This window comes from Protopterus annectens, chromosome 7.part0 (assembly GCF_019279795.1).
Source record: "Protopterus annectens isolate FY-2018-M chromosome 7.part0, PAN1.0, whole genome shotgun sequence".
Classification (NCBI taxonomy): domain Eukaryota; kingdom Metazoa; phylum Chordata; order Ceratodontiformes; family Protopteridae; genus Protopterus; species Protopterus annectens.
The window spans coordinates 1,737,646,284-1,737,665,473 of NC_056739.1; the positions used below are offsets into that span (position 1 = coordinate 1,737,646,284).

The window sequence follows — 19,190 nt, forward strand, 5'->3', positions numbered from 1 at the left end:
GCCCTATTTTCACTAACCTCCAAAAAAACTTCTAACAAACTTGAACTTACTTATCATAAAATCGCCAGGTTTGCCACAAATCTCCCTTACCACACACAACACTGCCACGCACTAAAAAAACTAAACTGGCTAGAGCTCCATAACCAACTCTTTTTGCATCAACTTCACATGACACACTCCATCTTGCTTCACCTCCTAGATTATCCCTCATTAACAACTCTTGTCTCTCCCTATGTCCCTAACTGTGAACTTTGTAGCTCTGACCAACATCTACTCCAAGTTTTCCAAACCTAATAAAAAACATAGGTCTTTATAGTCATGTAGTCTTGTACATCCTGGAACAAGCTCCCTATCCCAATCAGATCTCTCCAAAACTCAAACTTCAAACTTGCCCTAAAGGACTACCGACACAACTCCTGGTCCTGCCCCTGTAAAGACTCTACTTGACATTCTTTTCTGCTACTCAGCCACCTTCTCCCATCAAACCACTACCTCTATTTTCCTCTATCCTAGACTCTCCTGTTAGTTAGCTTTAAACTTCCATTCTCAGTAACCTACGCTACAAGCTTCTTAATGTACTTTTTTTTTTTTAGTGCATCTTAACTCTCACTTGCATCTCAGAAAAAAATCCTTTCTAGGTCTACTAATTACTTTTTAGTGCATCCTACAACTCTTATGTCCCTCCTGTTCTTACCTTGCCACCCCACTATTTTTCCAGGATTGGACTCTGTGCTAAAAGAAGGACCTGCCTATCTTCTAGTCCTCCCTTTCCCTCTTTCTACTACCATGTAACTAGATTTCACAGTGTTATTTTAAGGTTACTAAGGGCAGCTTGTACAAATGTTTTATCACAATGTATTTTATAATTTTATTGATTTTGTTTCATGATTTTGTTAATGTCCCTGTATAAATATCTGGATTCTCTCTCTTGTATACACCTGTTAATCACTTTTATAACTAACTGTAAACATTGTTTTCTGGAGCTTTCCTCCTCGTGTCTCTGCTGAAAAAGGGCACCTGCCCAGCCAGACTAACCTGGTTAACAAATGGTAAAGAAATAAATGTAGAAAATATGTTCTTGCAAATAAAGATGAGTAAGGAAGCAAGGCAGAAAATTATCGCATTCAGACAAATTCACTCAAGTTCTGAAAAGTCACCAGCAAAATAATGAGGTAGTTCAACAGTGACCTAAGTGATGGGAAATTTAAGAATTCCAATGAGCTTGGGGGGAAAGGTTTATCAGCAAACCAGTCACAGTGGTTATAGAAGATGGAACTCTTCGTTTTAGATAGTACCCTGATTCTGCTCAGCTTGGACTCGGCATCATTACCACACTACATTCAGTATTTCTTTTTCAAAAAAGAATGCTCACAGACAAGGTCTTTATAACCTGTCTGTCCTTCTAACCACCATTCTTTCTGAAATTCAGCATCAAGAAAAAAAATGAACACGAATATCAACATAATAAGTACTTTGAAGAGAAGTAGAAGATAAAATCTGACAATGACTGAAAGACATTTAAAAATGTAGACCGGTTTACCAGAAGAACAGAGGCTGGGTAATATAAAAACTTAGGTTAGCCAGAAGTACATGGCTCTACAAGCAAGCTTTAAGTAAATCATGGTTTAACAGTCCCCTGCCAATAGCTTCATCCACACACAGCAAGGTTAACTCTTAACAGTTAAAAATAAATCAAATTCCTGCTTTGTGTCTGACAATAACAGGTGACAAACTTGACCTGCATTTCAGCTACGTTACCTTTCGCACTTTGCTAGGTGTATTTGCTACTGGAACTCTACGTTTGGTCGGAGTTTTTGGCACACTGCCATACAGCATTTCCTCCTCTATCAGCTTGTTTTTCTTCAGTTGCTGTGAAAGGAAAAATATGTATGCATGATAACATTCACTTCATAAACAAAATCAATAGCTTAACAGTGCATTCCTAGTGAGCCATGGCATTTTTTCACCATGTACTGTCCAGCAAGGAAACAAATTAAATTTTAATAATGTCAAGTGCACACACACACAAATTAAACTTTATGAGATGCTGAGACAAAGAATGAAAATGGAATCCCACCCATCCACATCTCCTTCTCCTATTTTTGCACAGGAGATCGGAGTGTCACTTCAATTGTGACAATCTAGAGCCAGGGATCACACCACTGGGTGGCTAGCTCTGGCCCGACTGTTCTTCCATATCACACACTCACTCACATAACTAAGGCCAGTTTAGAGTTTCCAATCCATCTACTGTTTGTTTTTGGAATGTGGGAGGAAACCAGAGTACCAAAGACTGAGAATGAAAAGTATGCAGATACAGCATCGGTAAAAATTGTACTTAATTACATTCCAGTGAGGAATGAGGTATATATATTTAAAATTTACACTTGTATTCTAAAACATCACTTCACCAGAATATCTTCAAACAGGTAGGTTTCTAAAAGAAGGAACTATACGCATACACATACATACATTATACAGGTGCATGTCATTTCATTAAAAAACAAGCTCAAAACCCAAATAATCAGAAAAAAATGTAATTGTAAGGAGGCAGGGTAAGCCCCCTTGCACTCCATATACCACCTGCAAATTATGTATACTAATTTGGAGATAACACTACAGTGGGAAAAAGGGCCATTTCCTCGATCCCTGGTCTATCATAATCTCATATGGAAAAAAAAATCTGGTATGTATAATCAGCTGATTCTCAATCATACTTCCCAGTTTTTTTTTTCCCCATCTGACAAAAATGTTTGAACACAGGTACAGGTACTTACTAGGTTACTGATCTGCAAGGATCATAGCCTTCCATTCCCATGTCACTTTTTAGCCTTTATATTTTGTATACAAATGACTCAGATGAGAAAAAATGTAAGTTATGTATTTAACAGAATATTAAATGTCTCTGGTCTCTGTCAAAAGACAGGGCACATCAAAACTGGTGCCTTGGGCTCCCTCCGGTGACGGTAAACTCCACAAAAGCTTGAACTTCTCTGTTATCACCCCTTGCTGTGCTGCATCCACCATATTGAGTACACAAACATTAAACCATACAGTAATGTATAATAACTGAAAAAAATGAAAAGAATTTTAGTACGAGTCCACGCAATTCCAGTGTTCAGACACAACAGAGAACTTAATGTTCCAGTAAATAATTTGCTTATTTCTCAGGTCCTGTCCAGACAACAGAACAGAACATCAGGACAGAATCCCCAAATGACATGGGCAGATTAGCCTAGGAAACCTTTAAGAATGGTTGCTCCAAAAGGTGTGCCTGTCTCAGAAAAAGTCAAGGCTGTAATGTTTAGCAAGAGTAGGCAGGGACACCCAAGTAGCTGCTTCTGTTACCTCAAGTGGAAGGTTATGGTGGAAATCCCTGGATGTAGCTTGATTTCTAAAAGAGTGAGCCTTTGGTAGAGCAATAAACTGCTTGCCTGCTGTTTTAACAAAAATAAATGCAGTCCGAAATGTATTTTGCCAGTGCTGTCTTGATCTTAAGATTATCAAGTCTCGATGCCAAAAAAAATGACACTTGGTCATCTTTCCTGAAAGCCTTTGTGAGATCTAAGTAAAACCTCAACCAACTGTGAACATCCATGCAATGTAAAAAATACTCTTCTTTGTTAGTGTACTTAGAAAAATACTGGTAAGTTTAAGCATTGATTTAGATTACTTCGAGAGGCTTAAATAGGCGTAAAGGATGTTTTGTCCTAAGGATATCAGGTACACCATACCCCTCACGTAGAGCTTGCACGTCCAACCAAACTTAAAAAACACAAACAGCCAGCAAGATGGTTCCAACGCTTTATTAAATCAAGGGATGGACATAAGAATGTCCAAATCAGCAGTAAATTCACATTAAATTCAAACCGGTTTCGGCATAAAGCCTTCCTCAGTGAAACTAGTATATAGATAACTGTGCCAACCTTGCATGAAGCACTCTTTATATATAGTGATACATGATAGGTCCACCAATCATGTTAGTAGTTATAGTTCTTATTAACATAAAACATTTTTACATTATTACATGCATCAAGTATGTATCCACGCCACACTGTCCGCAATATCCCAAAATCCCAGTTTCTTCAGATGAAACGTATCAGTTCTTCGTTGGATGATTATGAAGATGCCAGTATGGACCTAACCAAACGATTTTTGGATAGAGGATATCGTCCATTTGATATAATATCAGCTAAAACATGCTTGGACAGACAATCTAGAACACAGTTGCTGGAGTATAAGACTAATAAAGTCAACAAAGGGGATTGCGTCTTGAGATTTGTAACCACCTATGGGAGAAATCATCAGATTATTAGAAATATTATGGATAATAATTGGAACATCTTGCTTGCCAATGATTACCTTAGGCAACAACTGGGTCATCGGTGCCAATTTTCATATAGAAGGGGTAGAACACTTGGTTCAATTTTTTCTCATTACAAACACCATGACAGTGGGGGAGCAAAATACAAACAATTGACCATGTGTGGAAATGAACTGGTGGGCACTTTTCTATGTGGGCACTGTATGTCCTGTAATCAGGTTAATAAAACCAAACAGTTTAGCAGTGCTAACACCAGTAAAGTATACGACTTAAGAATTTTTGGGAATTGCTCTAGCAGCTGGGTAATTTATCTTGCCACATGTCAGTGTTCATCCTTTTATGTGGGCAAAACATCGCACTCACTTAGGATTAGGATTGGTGAACACAGGAGCAATATTAGGAATAAGAAAACCACAAATGCCTTGTATCAACACACACTCAAACATCCTACAGCCAATTTTATGTTTACTGTCATTGACCGAATAGTGGGGGACAGAAGCCTTCAACAAGGTTGGGAGAATACACTCACTTTTAAAGAAAAATATTGGATAATTCATCTTGGAGCCTTGTTTTCTCCAGGTCTTAATGACCATTTATGAAGTATAGTTCTTCTTGGTGTTGTTGTCCTATTGGAACACAACACACATGGCTCACAGATGTATTTCATTATCTAATATATTATAACCATTACCATATATTGTTGTTAATTGCATACTTCTTTACATATTACTTTTTATATATTACTTTTGTTAATGGATGGAGTAGGTGTATACTATATATACCCTTAATCATTATTGTATACTATTGTTGAATTTAATATGACTTTTCTAAATCATATCCAGCACATTAGTTATCTTTGATACTATGTGAATGTCAACATGATCATTGATTTACATATATTTATTTTTATTCCTTTTGTCCCATATCCTTGATGTAACTATGGATGGTATATACTATATTACATCATTGTTTTTATTTCTATTTTCCATTTCATTTGTTGTTTCATTAACATCATTTTGATATATGTATAAAGTGGATATTGAAGAAAAAATGTTTTATGTTAATAAGAACTATAACTACTAACATGATTGGTGGACCTATCATGTATCACTATATATAGAGTGCTTCATGCAAGGTTGGCACAGTTATCTATATACTAGTTTCACTGAGGAAGGCTTTATGCCGAAACCGGTTTGAATTTAATGTGAATTTACTGCCGATTTGGACATTCTTATGTCCATTCCTTGATTTAATAAAGCGTTGGAACCATCTTGCTGGCCGTTTGTGTTGTCCTAAGGATACCCAGTCCTGATGGAAGATAATACAAGGGTGCTATGAAGATAGAGCATAAAGCTTAGACACCTCTTGCCAAATAGTCACCAAAAGGGCTGGCTTCCATGATAAGAACTTTATATAAAGTTGAACTTGTCAATTTGAATGGAGGTCTCAAACTCTCAAGCACAAAGCTTAGATCCCAAGCCAGAGCTGGTTTTATTAATGGGGGTCTGGAATGGAAAATGTCTGTAATAAAGGGTTTTACAAGATCGGTGTGCAGCCAGTGAGAGAGCTGGAAAACCTTTAAAGAAAAAGAGGAAATTGCCGGTAGATGTAACTTGATGGAGTAACTTGCTCCTCTGCTATATAATTCTTGGGAATGTTTGTCATAAGCCCATACATTTTTTTTTCATTTACCATTCAACACTTTTTCTGGATAAGGTTTTGAGCAGCTCTACTGAGTTTAATGACATCTGGAGTGAAATGAAAGTTCCTAGCCATCACTGGAACTGGAGACACCATGTGATTAGTCAAGAAACTACATCTGGATCAGGCTATCCAGACAGGTGGGACTTGGCAGAAGGGAAGCCCTCTTGGGGAAGAAGAGGTTTGTTCTTCAGATGAGGCCACAGCAATGGGAACCAAGCCTGGTTGCTCCCCTTTGACTGGGTGGTACAGAAGCCTGATTTGGGAGCATAAAAAAAAGAGAGAATGAAGTAGCTTCTGGATATGATTTTTCTTAATGATGAATCTGTCATGATTAGACATATATGCTGGAGTGCGTAAGGAGAGATGGCTCCTCCCCCCCTGAACTGCCACCAGAGGAGAACAGCCAGGCAAACCTTCAAGGATCAGAAGCAAAATCCAAAAAAGATAGACTACAGCCATGGTTGTTGGGACCACCTCTTCCTCAGGGGCAGCCATTTGGACTGAAATTTCCCTCTGCCCCAGGAACCTCTGTCTTGCTGCTGTCTGAGCTAGAGCAGCTGGGACTTACAAAAAGTTATGTACTCATCATAGCGATAGATCTGTGCTGTCTTCTAGAACTGTGGATCCAAGACTCTGACTCCTCCACAACCCATAATTTCCTCCTCTCCACTAAAGTACCTCAGATTAAGTTTGCTGACTGTACCTAAATTATAGATCTCCTGTAACTGCAGAAAACTGTAGGTGCTCCAGTTGATATAAATGTTAATAACACAGTAAGAAGCAAGGAAAAATTTTGACCAAACATGGTTTTAAGTGAGGTTTGTGGTCACCAGAAGCTGTCAGTGACAATTATTAAAAGAGGGAAGGAGAGAGGGATGTTGAACCAGATGAAGATAAAACACAAGATATATAATTTTAAGTACATAACTTTCATAATCTATGTCTATTTCAGTCAACTGAATGTTTGGGACAGATTCCCAAGCTGGAAAAGACACCCGGGTGGTATCAGGGAAGGAAACTCCTGAGAAAAGTGGAACTAAAGATTGAACGCTTTCTGGAATGCGCATCCAAATTTTAATGAGATACAATGGTGTGAACCATGGACTGTGCTGCTGCTATACAAATGCAGTGGGAATTCTCTTTATGACTGCTGTAGACGTGGCAATTGCTACTGTGGAAACAGTTTTTGGTTTTGTCTGGAAGTGTAAACCCTAGTCATTATAAACAAAGGAAATGTTGTCTGACAGCCATTTAGAAATTGTGACTTTTGATACATTTCTGCACAATTGTGTTTTAGAGAAGGATACACAAAGTTGATCTTGCATTCCTGTATCCTTAGTACTGTAGAAGTACAATCCGTCTGTCAACATTGTGTGTGTGTGTGTGTGTGTGTGTGTGTGTGTGTGTGTAAAACAAATATTTTATTTGAGAACTTGGGAAAAGATTGGTAAATCAATACATTTGTTACAATTTACTTCAGATGTCAGCTTTGATAGGAAAGGAGAATTTTGTTCTCAATGCTACTCTTGTCTTCATGGAAAATGAAATATGGTGATTTACATAATCGTGCCTGTAATTCATAAAGCCTAGTGGATGTAAAGTGCAACCAGAAAAAATGGTCTTCCAAGAGAGATGCTTGACATCTACTGAGGCTGCCGGTTAAGAGTTTTTAGGTTATGGCTTGAAGTATGACAGTGACATTCCACAGGGGAACTGGATCTTAATGTGGTAAGGTCTTAGCAGGAAAGTTCCAGTTAGAAAGGCTTTGGGATTTTTAAGAGAAGCAATAGAGAAGTCATTATGCCCTGTGTGAAAATTTGAAATGGCAGCTATTTGCACTTTGATACCAGAAAAATTAGACCCTTTCTGAAAACATTCAGATACAAAATTCCAAGACTGATGGGAGAGGAGCAGAGAACTAATCCAATCCTCTTGAAGACCAAACAGAAAATCTTTTCCACTTGCTTTGATAAATCTTTTATCATCGCTTTGTCAGGAAGAAATGTAAAACACAGATGAAGAAAGCCTGACATATCTGACTACTGTCAAAACTGTAGTAATCATGCGGTCAGCTTTAGGGCTTGTGGATCCAAAGGTGGCAAACTCAAAAGGGTGATTCAAAAGATCTGGGTTGGGATCAAACATACAAGGCAGGTGTATTAAATAAGGACAAAGGAAAGGGAACCAAACCTGCTGTAACCCGAAAGGAGCAATGAGGATCACTCTTGTCTTGCATTTTGTGGCATTCTGAATGAATTTGGTCAAGAGTGGTATCAGGAGAAAGCCATACAGGAGACTCGGGGACTATTGTGAACTAAAGCAGCCCTCAGTGACTATCCCTGTGGAGAGATTAGGGCAAAGTTACTGCTGCACTTGTTAAGATACGAGGCAGAGAGGACACAGCAAGGTTAGTCCAAGCAGCTAAAATTTTTAGTTGCCACTGTATGGTTTAGAGACCACTCAGGAGGCAATAAGATTGATCTGCTCAAGTTATCCACTACTAAATTTCACATACTGGGTATGTGTGTTGCTATCAGAAAATGGTGGGAAGACATCGCACACAGCCATAATCTCACAGCCTCCTGACAAAGTGGGTATGAACATGCTCATCCTTCTTTGTTACTGTCAGAGACCACTCACATGTTGTCCATCTAGATAGATATCACACCCTTTGGTAGGTTCTGAATAGCCTGCAATGCTAGAAGGACAGCTGTCATCTCCAAGATACTGATGTGAAGTTTGGCTTCTAGAGGTGACCAAGTGCCTTAAGCAGTCTCCCCTCAAAATGCTACACCCATCCCAGAAGGGAAGCATCTATGGTTACTGTGGCTAGGGGAATGAGTGGACAGGGTCTCCCTTCTGTTACAGATGGGTAAGTTATTCACCATGTGATACGATCTTTGCAAATTTGTGAGAGGCAATTTTTGGCATAGAGGGGGTGAAGATTCTGTGACCATTGGACAGATTCCACAGTAACACTTATGTGGTATCTCGAGTGGAATTAACAAGCTGGTGTATGCCATCAACCCTAACAGATGAAAAGTCAACCTTATTTGAGGAAAGGGATGTTGAAATGAGCGGTCATTCATAACGACAGTACTCTGGCATCTGGAAGCTTGGCAATGTGAAGAACTGTGTTGATATAACATCCTTTAAACTCTATTTGTACATAAGACAGCTGGCTGTGATCCCCAGTACCTCTGTAAGACAGGTTAATAGTGCCTGTTGTACCAGCAGATCCCTGGAAGTAGCAGTTAGGAGCCAATAGGTGTGGATACGGAAAGACCCGGATTCCTTGCAACTGGAGGTGAGCTGCTACTAATGCAATAATCTTTGTGAACACCAGAGGGCTGTGGCAAGACTGAAGGGCAGTGATCTGAACTGAAAATGATTGGCTCACAGCTAGAAATGTAGAAATCTCATGGATTGCCTCTATATCTTTATAAGATAGTAGGTGTCAAGGACAGCTACACAGCACATCCAATTGTCTTTCCTAAACACATATAATATAGATTGTACTGTGAAAATTCAGAACGTTGACATGGTTGAGGTTCAAGACTGACTTGAGCACCCCTGTCTTCTTTGGAATAAAAAAGAACATGGAAGAGACTCAAGATCTCAACAACTCGAGGGGGGGGGGTCTGCTGGATTACGCTTTTTCTAGCGAGACACCTCTGTTCCTGCAAATTCCAAATGACTGGGTGGAACATTAGGAACCGTTAACTTCTTTTTTGGCTGATACAAAAAGGGAATGGTGTAGCTTTTGGTGATTATCCTTAGCACCCAGGAATCTGACATACAACCATACAACATTCACCATACATTCCATTTGTGTTGTCCATTTTTATTCTTCCTCGATGAATGGGTTTGGATCCGACTCAGCCACTTTCTTTAGATTCTAAGATTCGACTTCACCCAAAATACCCCTGATCACTGGATTATCTCAGATCCAGTTTGCTGCTACTATGCAATAGCTCAGGAAAAACATTTTTACTGTAAATAGCCAAGCCAGAACATTGATAGCTGAAAGATCAGGAGCTCAAACAGGAACAATGGTTCCTAATAAGGATTCTATTAGGTCACTCCCAAAGACATGGATAGGGAGAAGGTGGGAGAGGAGTTAAGGAAGAAGAAAAATGGGCAACACAGATGGAACATTATGGCAAGTACATAACATTTATACCTGATGTTGTCATTTTCATTCATTCCTCAATGAATGGGATAGAGTCCCCAGCTACAATTACTTGGGTGGCCCTCATGGAAGGATATTCCAAAGCACTACAGAATCGAATGAAGCTTTGTTCCTGGAAAGGACATCAAATTTGAAATGAGAAACAAATGTATGAGCATTAGACCAAGTGGCAACCGCACAAATGTCATCAATGGAAGCTCTAGCCCAAAAAGCAGATGACGTAGCCTTTGACCTGGTTGAATGTGGCTTTGATTGTTTTGGTAAGGTTAGGCCTTTCTAGGAATAAAGATGAGAAATACAATCGGTTATCCATTTTGCTAGAGTAATCTTCAAAAAAAGAAGTTATGTTCTTACCATAACGTTCCATGTTAGTTGTCTTCTTCTCGCCTTCTTCTTGCTGGATGGGTTCGGAGCCGACCTCGGCTCCGACCTCCACTCTCTAAAAGCTCGAGAGTTGGTTCCATCGGCTCGAGGCTCCCCTTATATCCCACAATGCTAGGCGTGAGTTACCTCAGATCTCGTTTGTAAGCTAGGCCCAGCCTATAATAGTAATAGAATAAATAGTAACAAAGTCCACCTCTATAAATAAGGGAGAAGAGAAAGGTGACCTACATCCTGATCCAGGAAATATGCACAGCAGAGCATATACCTAAAGTACAGAGGTGGTAGAAAGAGAGGTCACAATCACAACTCCTCTAGGTCTATCCAGGCCAGGGGGCAGGAGGGGAAGAAGACAACTAACATGGTCATTCTTGCTGGATGGGACCTAGCACCTTGTCCCTGGTGGCCTAACGGAACAGACTCCTGAGAACAGTGGAACCAAAGTTAGCTCTATGCCTAGAAGCTAAATCCAACTTATAATGAGAAATGAAAGTGTGAGGAGTAGCCCAAGTAGCCGCTGCACAAATGGTGTCAATAGGCAGTCTGTCTTGGAAGGCTAAAGAAGTAGCCAAAGCTCTGGTGGAATGGGCCTTAGGTTTATTAGGCAGCTTTTGGTGTCTAATTTCATATACAAGGGAAATCAGAGATGTTAGCCATCTAGATATAATGATACCTTTGAAACTGAAAGTCCCTTTCTGCCTTCTGCATAGGAGACAAACAGCTGGTCAGATTTTCTGAATTGTTTTGTTCTATCCAAATAGTACCTCAACTGACATCCAGCCAGTGTAATTTTTGTTCAGACCTATTGGAATATTCTGGAAAAAAGACAGGAGGTCAATGCTTTGATTTAGATTTGGGATACCCTGTCCTTATGAAACAATAGATAAGGAGGTCGACAGCTGAGTGCTTGAAGCTCTGAAACTCTTCTAGCTGAAGTAATAGCTACCAGAAAGAGAGTCTTCCATGATAGCAATTTTAAAGAACAGGAGACTGCAGGTTAAGGGGAAGAATCAAAGAAGTAAGAACTAAATTTAGGTCCCAAGGAGAAGGAGGATTTCTTATAGGAGGTCTGAGAAGAAAAACTCCTTTCAAAAAGGCTTTGCAGAGCTTGTGGGACATTAAGGCAGATTCAGAAATACCCACATGAAAATTAGAAATAGCTGCCAATTGAACTTTAAGAGTAGAGGGAGATGAACCTGCATGGAAGAGTTCAGCTAGAAATTCAAGGACCATTTGGATGGAAGCAGTGAAAGGATCTATGTCCCTTCCTTGAGCCCAATATGTGAAGCGTTTCCACTTACTCAAATAAATCTTCCGAGTGGAAGATTTATGGGAAGCTATCAAAATATCTCGAGCGGAGGAGATAATTGAGGAAGCCTGGCTAAGGTTGGAACTGGAGGAACCAAGCAGTGAGGTTCAGAGAGGGGAGGGAGCGATGCAACTGACCCGACTGATGGATCAAAAGATCTGGAACTAGGTCCAGATGCCAAGGTCGCTCCAATAGAAATTGATGTAGAAAGGGGAACCACACCTGTCGAGGCCAGTAAGGAGCAATGAGGATCAATGAGGCCTTCTGAGCGATAGCTTTCTGTATCACTTGAGAGATTAGTGGGAAGGGAGGAAATGCATACAGAAGTCCCCGGGCCAAACTTGGACTAGGCGTCTCTGCTGGGTTGGCCTGGTAAAGGGAATAGAGTGAAATAATCTCTGCACTTGCTGTTTTGGGGAGTAGCAAAAGATAGGCTGACCCCACGTGAGAAAATTTCTCTCACAACAGAGTCTTTCAGAGACCACTCGTGAGGCATGAGGATAGCTCTGCTCAACTTGTCCGCAATTTGATTGGACTTCCGGGATGTGCGTTGCTATCAGAAACCGCTGAGAAGAAATCGCCCATTGCCACAATCTGAGTGCTTCTCGACACAGGGGTAGGACCTGGTTCCGCCTTGTTTGTTGATGTACCACACTACAGACATATTGTCTGTCTGGATTGCAATCGTTCCCAAGGGAAGAGAGTCTTGAAGGGCTTGCAACGTTAAAAGCACTGCTCTCATCTCCAGAACATTTATGTGCAAGTGGCATTCGTTTGGTTGCCATGTGCCCTGGACCGTCCTGCCCTGATAATGCCCCCCCCACCCGATCACCGTTGTCAGAGTAGCAACTGGAGGGGTGGAACAAAGGGTCTTCCCAACAGGAGCTGAGGGAAGACCTCCACCACATGAGATGATTTCTGCGCTTGGCGTGATCATAATGGTGTGGGACATTGGAAGTTGCTGGTATGACCATTGTGTAAAGAGCATCCATTGAAGGATTCGCATGTGGAATCTGGCTAATGGAAGCAAAGGTATGGCCGCCATAATTCCCAACACTTTCAGCACTAACCTGGCTTTGATTCTGTTGTTGTTGAAAAGGAGTGAGACCAGTTTGTGTATGTCTGTTATTCTCTGATCTGTTAGTCTGACATGTCTACTGTGTCTAGATTTGCGCCTATGAAGGTAATAGTACGACAAGGCGACAAAACAGACTTTTCGCAATTTATTGAAATACCTAACTTTTGACAAATGCGAAAGGTGTAATCCCTGGCCATCAGAAGGAGATGCTTGGTGGGAGCTGTGAGGAGCCAGTCGTCCAAATATGGAAACACCTGGAATCCTTGTCGTCTCAGGTGAGAAGCTACCACTGCCATGCATTTGGTAAACACCGGGGCAGTGGTGAGACCAAAGGGCAGGGCCCTGAATTGAAAATGACTGGTTCCCAGCCTGAAGCGGAGGAATCTTCTGGTTTATGTGATAGTATGCATCCTGAAGGTCTATAGAGCACATCCAGTTTCCTTTTCCCAATAGGGAAGGATGGACTGCAGCGTGGCCATCCGAAATCTTGTTTTCTTGACTGATCTGTTCAAGGTACTGAGATCCAAAATTGGTCTCCAGCCCCCTGTTTTCTTTGGAACTAAAAGAACCTTGAGTAGATTCCGGATCCTTGCTGGTCTGCTGGAAGTGGTTGAATTGCTCATTTTGCAAGCAGCTTTGAAATTTCCAAAACCGCTAGATACCTTTGAGCGGGTGGAACATCTGGAAGGGATTTTTTTGATTGGTTCGGCATGCGAAGAAAGGGGATAGAAGAGCCTTGACTGTACCCATTTGTCTTGAGTCAGGAAAGCCAGGCTTCTGGGTACAGTGACAATCTTCCCCGACTGCCTCGGCAGTCGGGCAACACCTCAGGGATGCTGAAAGGGCTCATCAGAAAGGCTTCTCGATTGCCCTGGTTCTCCATTGTTATTCCCGCCTCTGGTAAGTCCCTTGAGATTGTTTACGGAACCACATTTTCCCACTTTTCTGGCCTTTGGGTAAGGTCTAGAAGGAGTAGAAAACAGACTAAGAGTCTTACCATCAGTCTCGCACCTAGTCAAGGTTTCTTTCACTTGAGGACCAAAGAGATGATCCATCAAACGGGAATTAGTGAAAGACGCCTTGAAGCATCCAGGCATGCCTCCATCAGCCGCATAAGAAAGGAGGCATGGAGGAGTTGGCTATGGAGTTAAGGGTAGCCAGCTGAGTGTTAATCTTATCTTGAAAACCCGCAGCTGAAGGGTCCTTCAACATGTCACTCGCTTCTTTAATCAAGTCCCTTTGAAGACGAGTAAAATGTCACAGGTAATTCAGCGAACGCATAGCAAATGTCGCTGACGAGAACATCCTGTCCATGGACCTAGATTCCTTGTTAGGTGGATGGACAGGTACTGAAGGATCAGCTAGTTCCTTCTTAGTGGCAGCAGCTACCACCATAGCATCCACAGAGACTCCTTTTGTCAAGAACTGTTTGTCTGCCGGTGCCGTTATGAATTTTGAGGGTCTCCTGGGAGTGGGGTCCACTGAATCAGGAGCCGTCCATGCCTTTTTAGCTACCACCTGCATGAGGGGGTCAAAGGGAGGAGACACCCAGGAGGTGGAAGGACGAGCGCCTCAAGGTACACAGATTCATCCTCCTCAAGGGTTGAGGCTGGCTGGCCATCCCTCTGTTTGAGGATTTCGAGAATGTCTGCAAAGAGACATCTTCAGAAGGGGAACGGGGAACCTCGAATCATCTAAATCTGTGTCAGATGTGATGGACTCAGGTGAGTCAATGTGTTTCCTCTTACACTTCCTCTTCCGAGGGCTCTTCTGCCAAATCAGGAGAGGCCTCGAAGAGGATGAAATGGGTTCCTGAGGAGCTGGCTCTCTGCGGTCCGGGATGAGGGAGTGAGTCGACTTGACCTGAGGCCAGACTGTGGAGTAGAGCCAGGCTCTAACACACTCCTGTCAGGCAAAGCCAGAGGTCCCCGAGCTGAGAACCTCCCTCGGCACCGACAGTGATGGCAAGTAGAAATCGACACCTGTATCGGCCCGACGCTACCACAGTCTCAGCTCAATGGAGTCGGAGGAGGAATATATTGATGGACAGGGGCAGGCATCGACTGATGAGTCGGGCTCTGAAGCATTTGGGCCAGTGCCTCGGACTTACTACCCTCTGGAGGTCATGATCTGACAGCCTCGATGACCGAGATGCTGGGAACGGAGCCAAGGGATGGTGACCTGGATCTCTTCCTAGATGTCGGCTCCGAAGTCTGGTCGAGCCGACAAGGGGATTCTACTCTGCTCCCAGCCGGAGCCGAACAACACAGAAGAAGTAGACATCGCTCCAGCAGCCGGCCGATGCAGACATGGTTTTTTTTTGTAGTTTTAGGCTCAGTAGCTGGAGCCGAGGACCTAGAAGCCATGGAGGGCTTCCCAGAGACAGAAAGGGAATCCTCAGGCTTAGGTAGACCCCTTAGGATCAACTTATTCTTTCTTTCCTGCAGGACCCTGGGGCTGAAGCCGTGGCATACAGCACAGGAGTCCTGCAGGTGCAAAGTAGACACAAGAAGTGTGACCGTCTGTCAGAGACATTTTCTGACAGCACGCATCACACTTCTTGAAGCCTGAGACCTTTGTGTCTTTAGACATCCTAGACTAGAAAGTGTAATCACACACACTCAGTCAGACACACTGATTACACTAAGCTTATTTTTAAAACTCAAAATAAAACAATTAACTAAAAGTTTAATTAAGAGTAAAACACACACACACCACTAGGGGATGGGGAAAGGCCAGAAGGCCCGAGAGAGAACTTTAAAAGTTCTTGTGGGAAAAACGGATTTCCGGAAAACAGGGTAGAAATCCACTAAACTAAGGGAAATATATTTAAACTTAAAAATATAGGGTTTTAAGTATTCTAATTTTACAGAAATACACTTACCAACAAGCCGGTAGAAAAACCAACACCTCGATGCTGTAGCGGCAAACGAGATCTGAGGTAACTCACGCCCTAGCATTGTGGGATATAGAACCAACTAACCCATCCAGCAAGAATGAAGGCGAGATAGACAACTTAACATCTGTCTTTTCCGTTTTGGTATTAGAAAAGGAAACAAACAACTGATGTGTTTTCCTAAACTCCTTGGTTCTACGTAGGTAAAACCAAAGTTGTTTATGTACATCTAGGAGATGAAGGGTATATATTTTCTCCTTTATTCTCAAATTTTGGAAAGAAAACTGGTAGGTTAATGACATGATTGATCTTTGTTTCAGAGGCTACTTTAGGTAGAAAGGAAGGATTAGTGCACAGAGTAACCCTATCCTTATGAAAAATTACACATGGTGGTTCTGAAGAGTGTGCTTGGAGTTCTGAAACTCATCTAGCTGAAGTAATTGGCAATAAAAAGTTTTACTTATGGTCTACTTTAGCTAAAGGCTCAGATGATGTACTAAAAACTGTAATAACAAAGTCAGATCCAAGGTGGAGTGGGATCTCGAACTGGAGGTCTAAGCAAAAATGTACCTTTTAGGAAGGCATTGCACAGCTTAGATGAAGCTAAAGGATACGCCTTATTACCAGTGTTGTAGTGGGAGATGGCTGCTAACTGTACTTTAATGGTAGAGAAACTTGCCCCAGTTTGAAAATTAGAAGCATGGAAATATAAAATAGCTGGGATGGAGCATTTAAAGGATCCAAGTCTCTGATGTGCCCACAACAAAAATCTTTTCCATTTACTCATAAATCTTTCGGGTTGAAAGTTTCTGGGACAAAAAGGATTTGATGAACTGGAGAAGAAAGCCTGGAATGTCTAGCCACCAATGAAACTAATTACAGAAACCATGCGGTCAGCTTGAGGCCTGCAATGTCTGGATGAATCATCCCTGACTAGTGTGACATGAGATGTAGACTGGGGTACAGTGCCAATGGAGGACATACCAGGTGACACCATAGGAAGGGAAACTACACTTGCTGACCAGAAGGGTGCAATGAGGATTACTTTGCTGTTCGACTGAATGGCTTTCTGAAGAAACTTGGCTATTAGGTGCAGTAGCTGGTAAGCATAAAGGAGACCAGAGGGCCAAACATACACTAGACCATCTTCTCAGTGACTTTCCTTAGGGAAGATTAGGGCAAAGAACCTGCCACTCCTCCCCAAACCTACACCGATCCATATTATATATATATATATATATATATATATATATATATATATATATATATATATATATATATATATATATATATATATATACACACACACACACACACACATTTGAGCGAACATCCTTTTTTCGATCCGGTATAACATCGACCGGAAATGTCAAATCTCCCACTGCCGAACCATCGGAATGTCGAGCAAAACACCGAATTTGACAATTCTGAGCGCTCTACCACCTAAACAAGCGCTACCATGGGTAAAAAAGTGGGGGGATATTTTGCATTTTGGTTACATTGTGTTCGCTATTATGTGAATGCGCTGAATTGTTGTAGAGCATTTTCCGATCAGCCATCTGCCGTTCGCTTAAATGCATCTATATATATATATATATATATATATATATATATATATATCTATATATCTATATATAAACATAGGTAGGTACGAGGCTATCTGTCCGAAGGCATTTATAAGCCTAGCCGGAATGTGTTGGCTTTCGCCACTACCTTAGATTAGGTCCCTGTGCCTCTGTCCAGCAGAGCCATTGAAGTGATCCCTGGGGTAAACTTTTCATTTCCCATCCACTCATCAAGGTTTCTCTTGAAGAGGGTTAGCGAGGAGCTCTGCCTAATGTAGACTGGAATCTTGTTCCAGAGCATGGGAAGTCTCTGGGACAGGAATCTATCCCTCCAGCACGTCTTATTTATTGCTGTGGTGAGGTTTAGATCCCTGGAGCATGTGGCTCGAGGGGATATGGTTTTCTTTAGGTGGAGCATGTCCATCAATTCTGGGTTGGACATGGCCTTGTATGTCAGGCAGAGATCACCTCTGAGTAGGCGGTATGCAACCAAGTACAGCTGGAGTTTCTCCAGTTGAGCTGCATAGGGCATCTGTTTGAGGCCAGTGATCCTCTTGGTGAGGTACTTCTGTGGTCTTTCCAGTTGTTGCAGGTGTCTTATAAGGTACATCCCAAATAGGGCATTGCACTCTATGATGGGTCTGATGAGTTATGTGTAGAGGGGCCCAATGACCTCTTTCGATCTGGATGCAAACCCTTTTGTGATTAGGTGGGCCACATAGAAAGACTTTCTAACCACTTTGGCAATGTGATTATCAAAGGAGAGGTTACTATCTACCTAGGTCCCCAGATCCCTTATTACATCTTCTGTATTTAGGGGGCTACCACCTATGTGGTAGTTTGTGGGTACTTTTGTTTTTTCCAAAGAGGATGACTATGCACTTTTTGGCATTTAGCTTGAAGCCATGGTTTTGACACCAGGTATCTGTCTCAGTGAGACCCTTTTGGAGGATGTCTCTGTCAGCCGGGGGAGTCAATTATAGCCCCTAGTTTGCAGTCGTCTGCGAACTTGGTCAGCCATAGTCCTCTCCTGTGCTTACCTGTACCTCTGAGAAGTATATGCCAAACAGGAGAGGTCCTAAGACTGAGCCCTGGGGAACTCCACTTGTAACCGGTTTAGAGTCGGACCTAGCTCCCGCAACTCTTACCATGTGGGTTCTGTCCGTAAGCCAGTTGGCAACCCATTTCATGACGTAGGGGTTTATGTTCAGGCTGGTGAGCTTGTCTATAATACCTGAGTGGGGAATGGTGTCGAAGGCCTTTGCGAGGTCTAGGTAGGTTGTGTGGACCACCTTTCCCTCATCTATAGCCTTGGTCTTGGTAACTGTCTCAAAGATATATATATATACATACATATATATATATATATATACACACACACACACACACACACATATATATATATATATATATATATATATATATATATATATATACACACACACTCACACACACACACATATATATATATATATATATATATATATATATATATATATATAAGCAAATGTTGGCAACCTCTTGCCATAAATGTAGCTAATATATTAAAGCCAATTATAACTGTGGTTTAAAATCCAAATGGGTCTATATAAGTAGCCAGTTCTAAAGTGTCCTTATCCTCTTAGGTAACACAGCCACTTTCTTCCAAGATGGGAGAAAGTTAACATTTTAAAAGGATAGGTGAAAAAGCCTGGAAGATTTTTAGCAACCTCTTCTCTACACTTTCTGAAATTTCTCCAGG

The 19,190-nt window shown here is 41.6% G+C and overlaps 1 protein-coding gene across 3 annotated transcripts in view; it reads right to left on the reverse strand.

Annotated features, from left to right (window-relative positions):
* Positions 1-19,190, reverse strand: part of PRC1 (protein regulator of cytokinesis 1) — a 2,137,226-nt gene that overhangs the window by 749,114 nt on the left and 1,368,922 nt on the right. For all 3 annotated transcript variants that reach the window (XM_044078279.1, XM_044078277.1, XM_044078278.1), the window contains exon 11: positions 1,759-1,869. In XM_044078279.1, the coding sequence (XP_043934214.1) occupies positions 1,759-1,869 (111 nt within the window). The remainder of the gene's footprint in view (positions 1-1,758; positions 1,870-19,190) is intronic.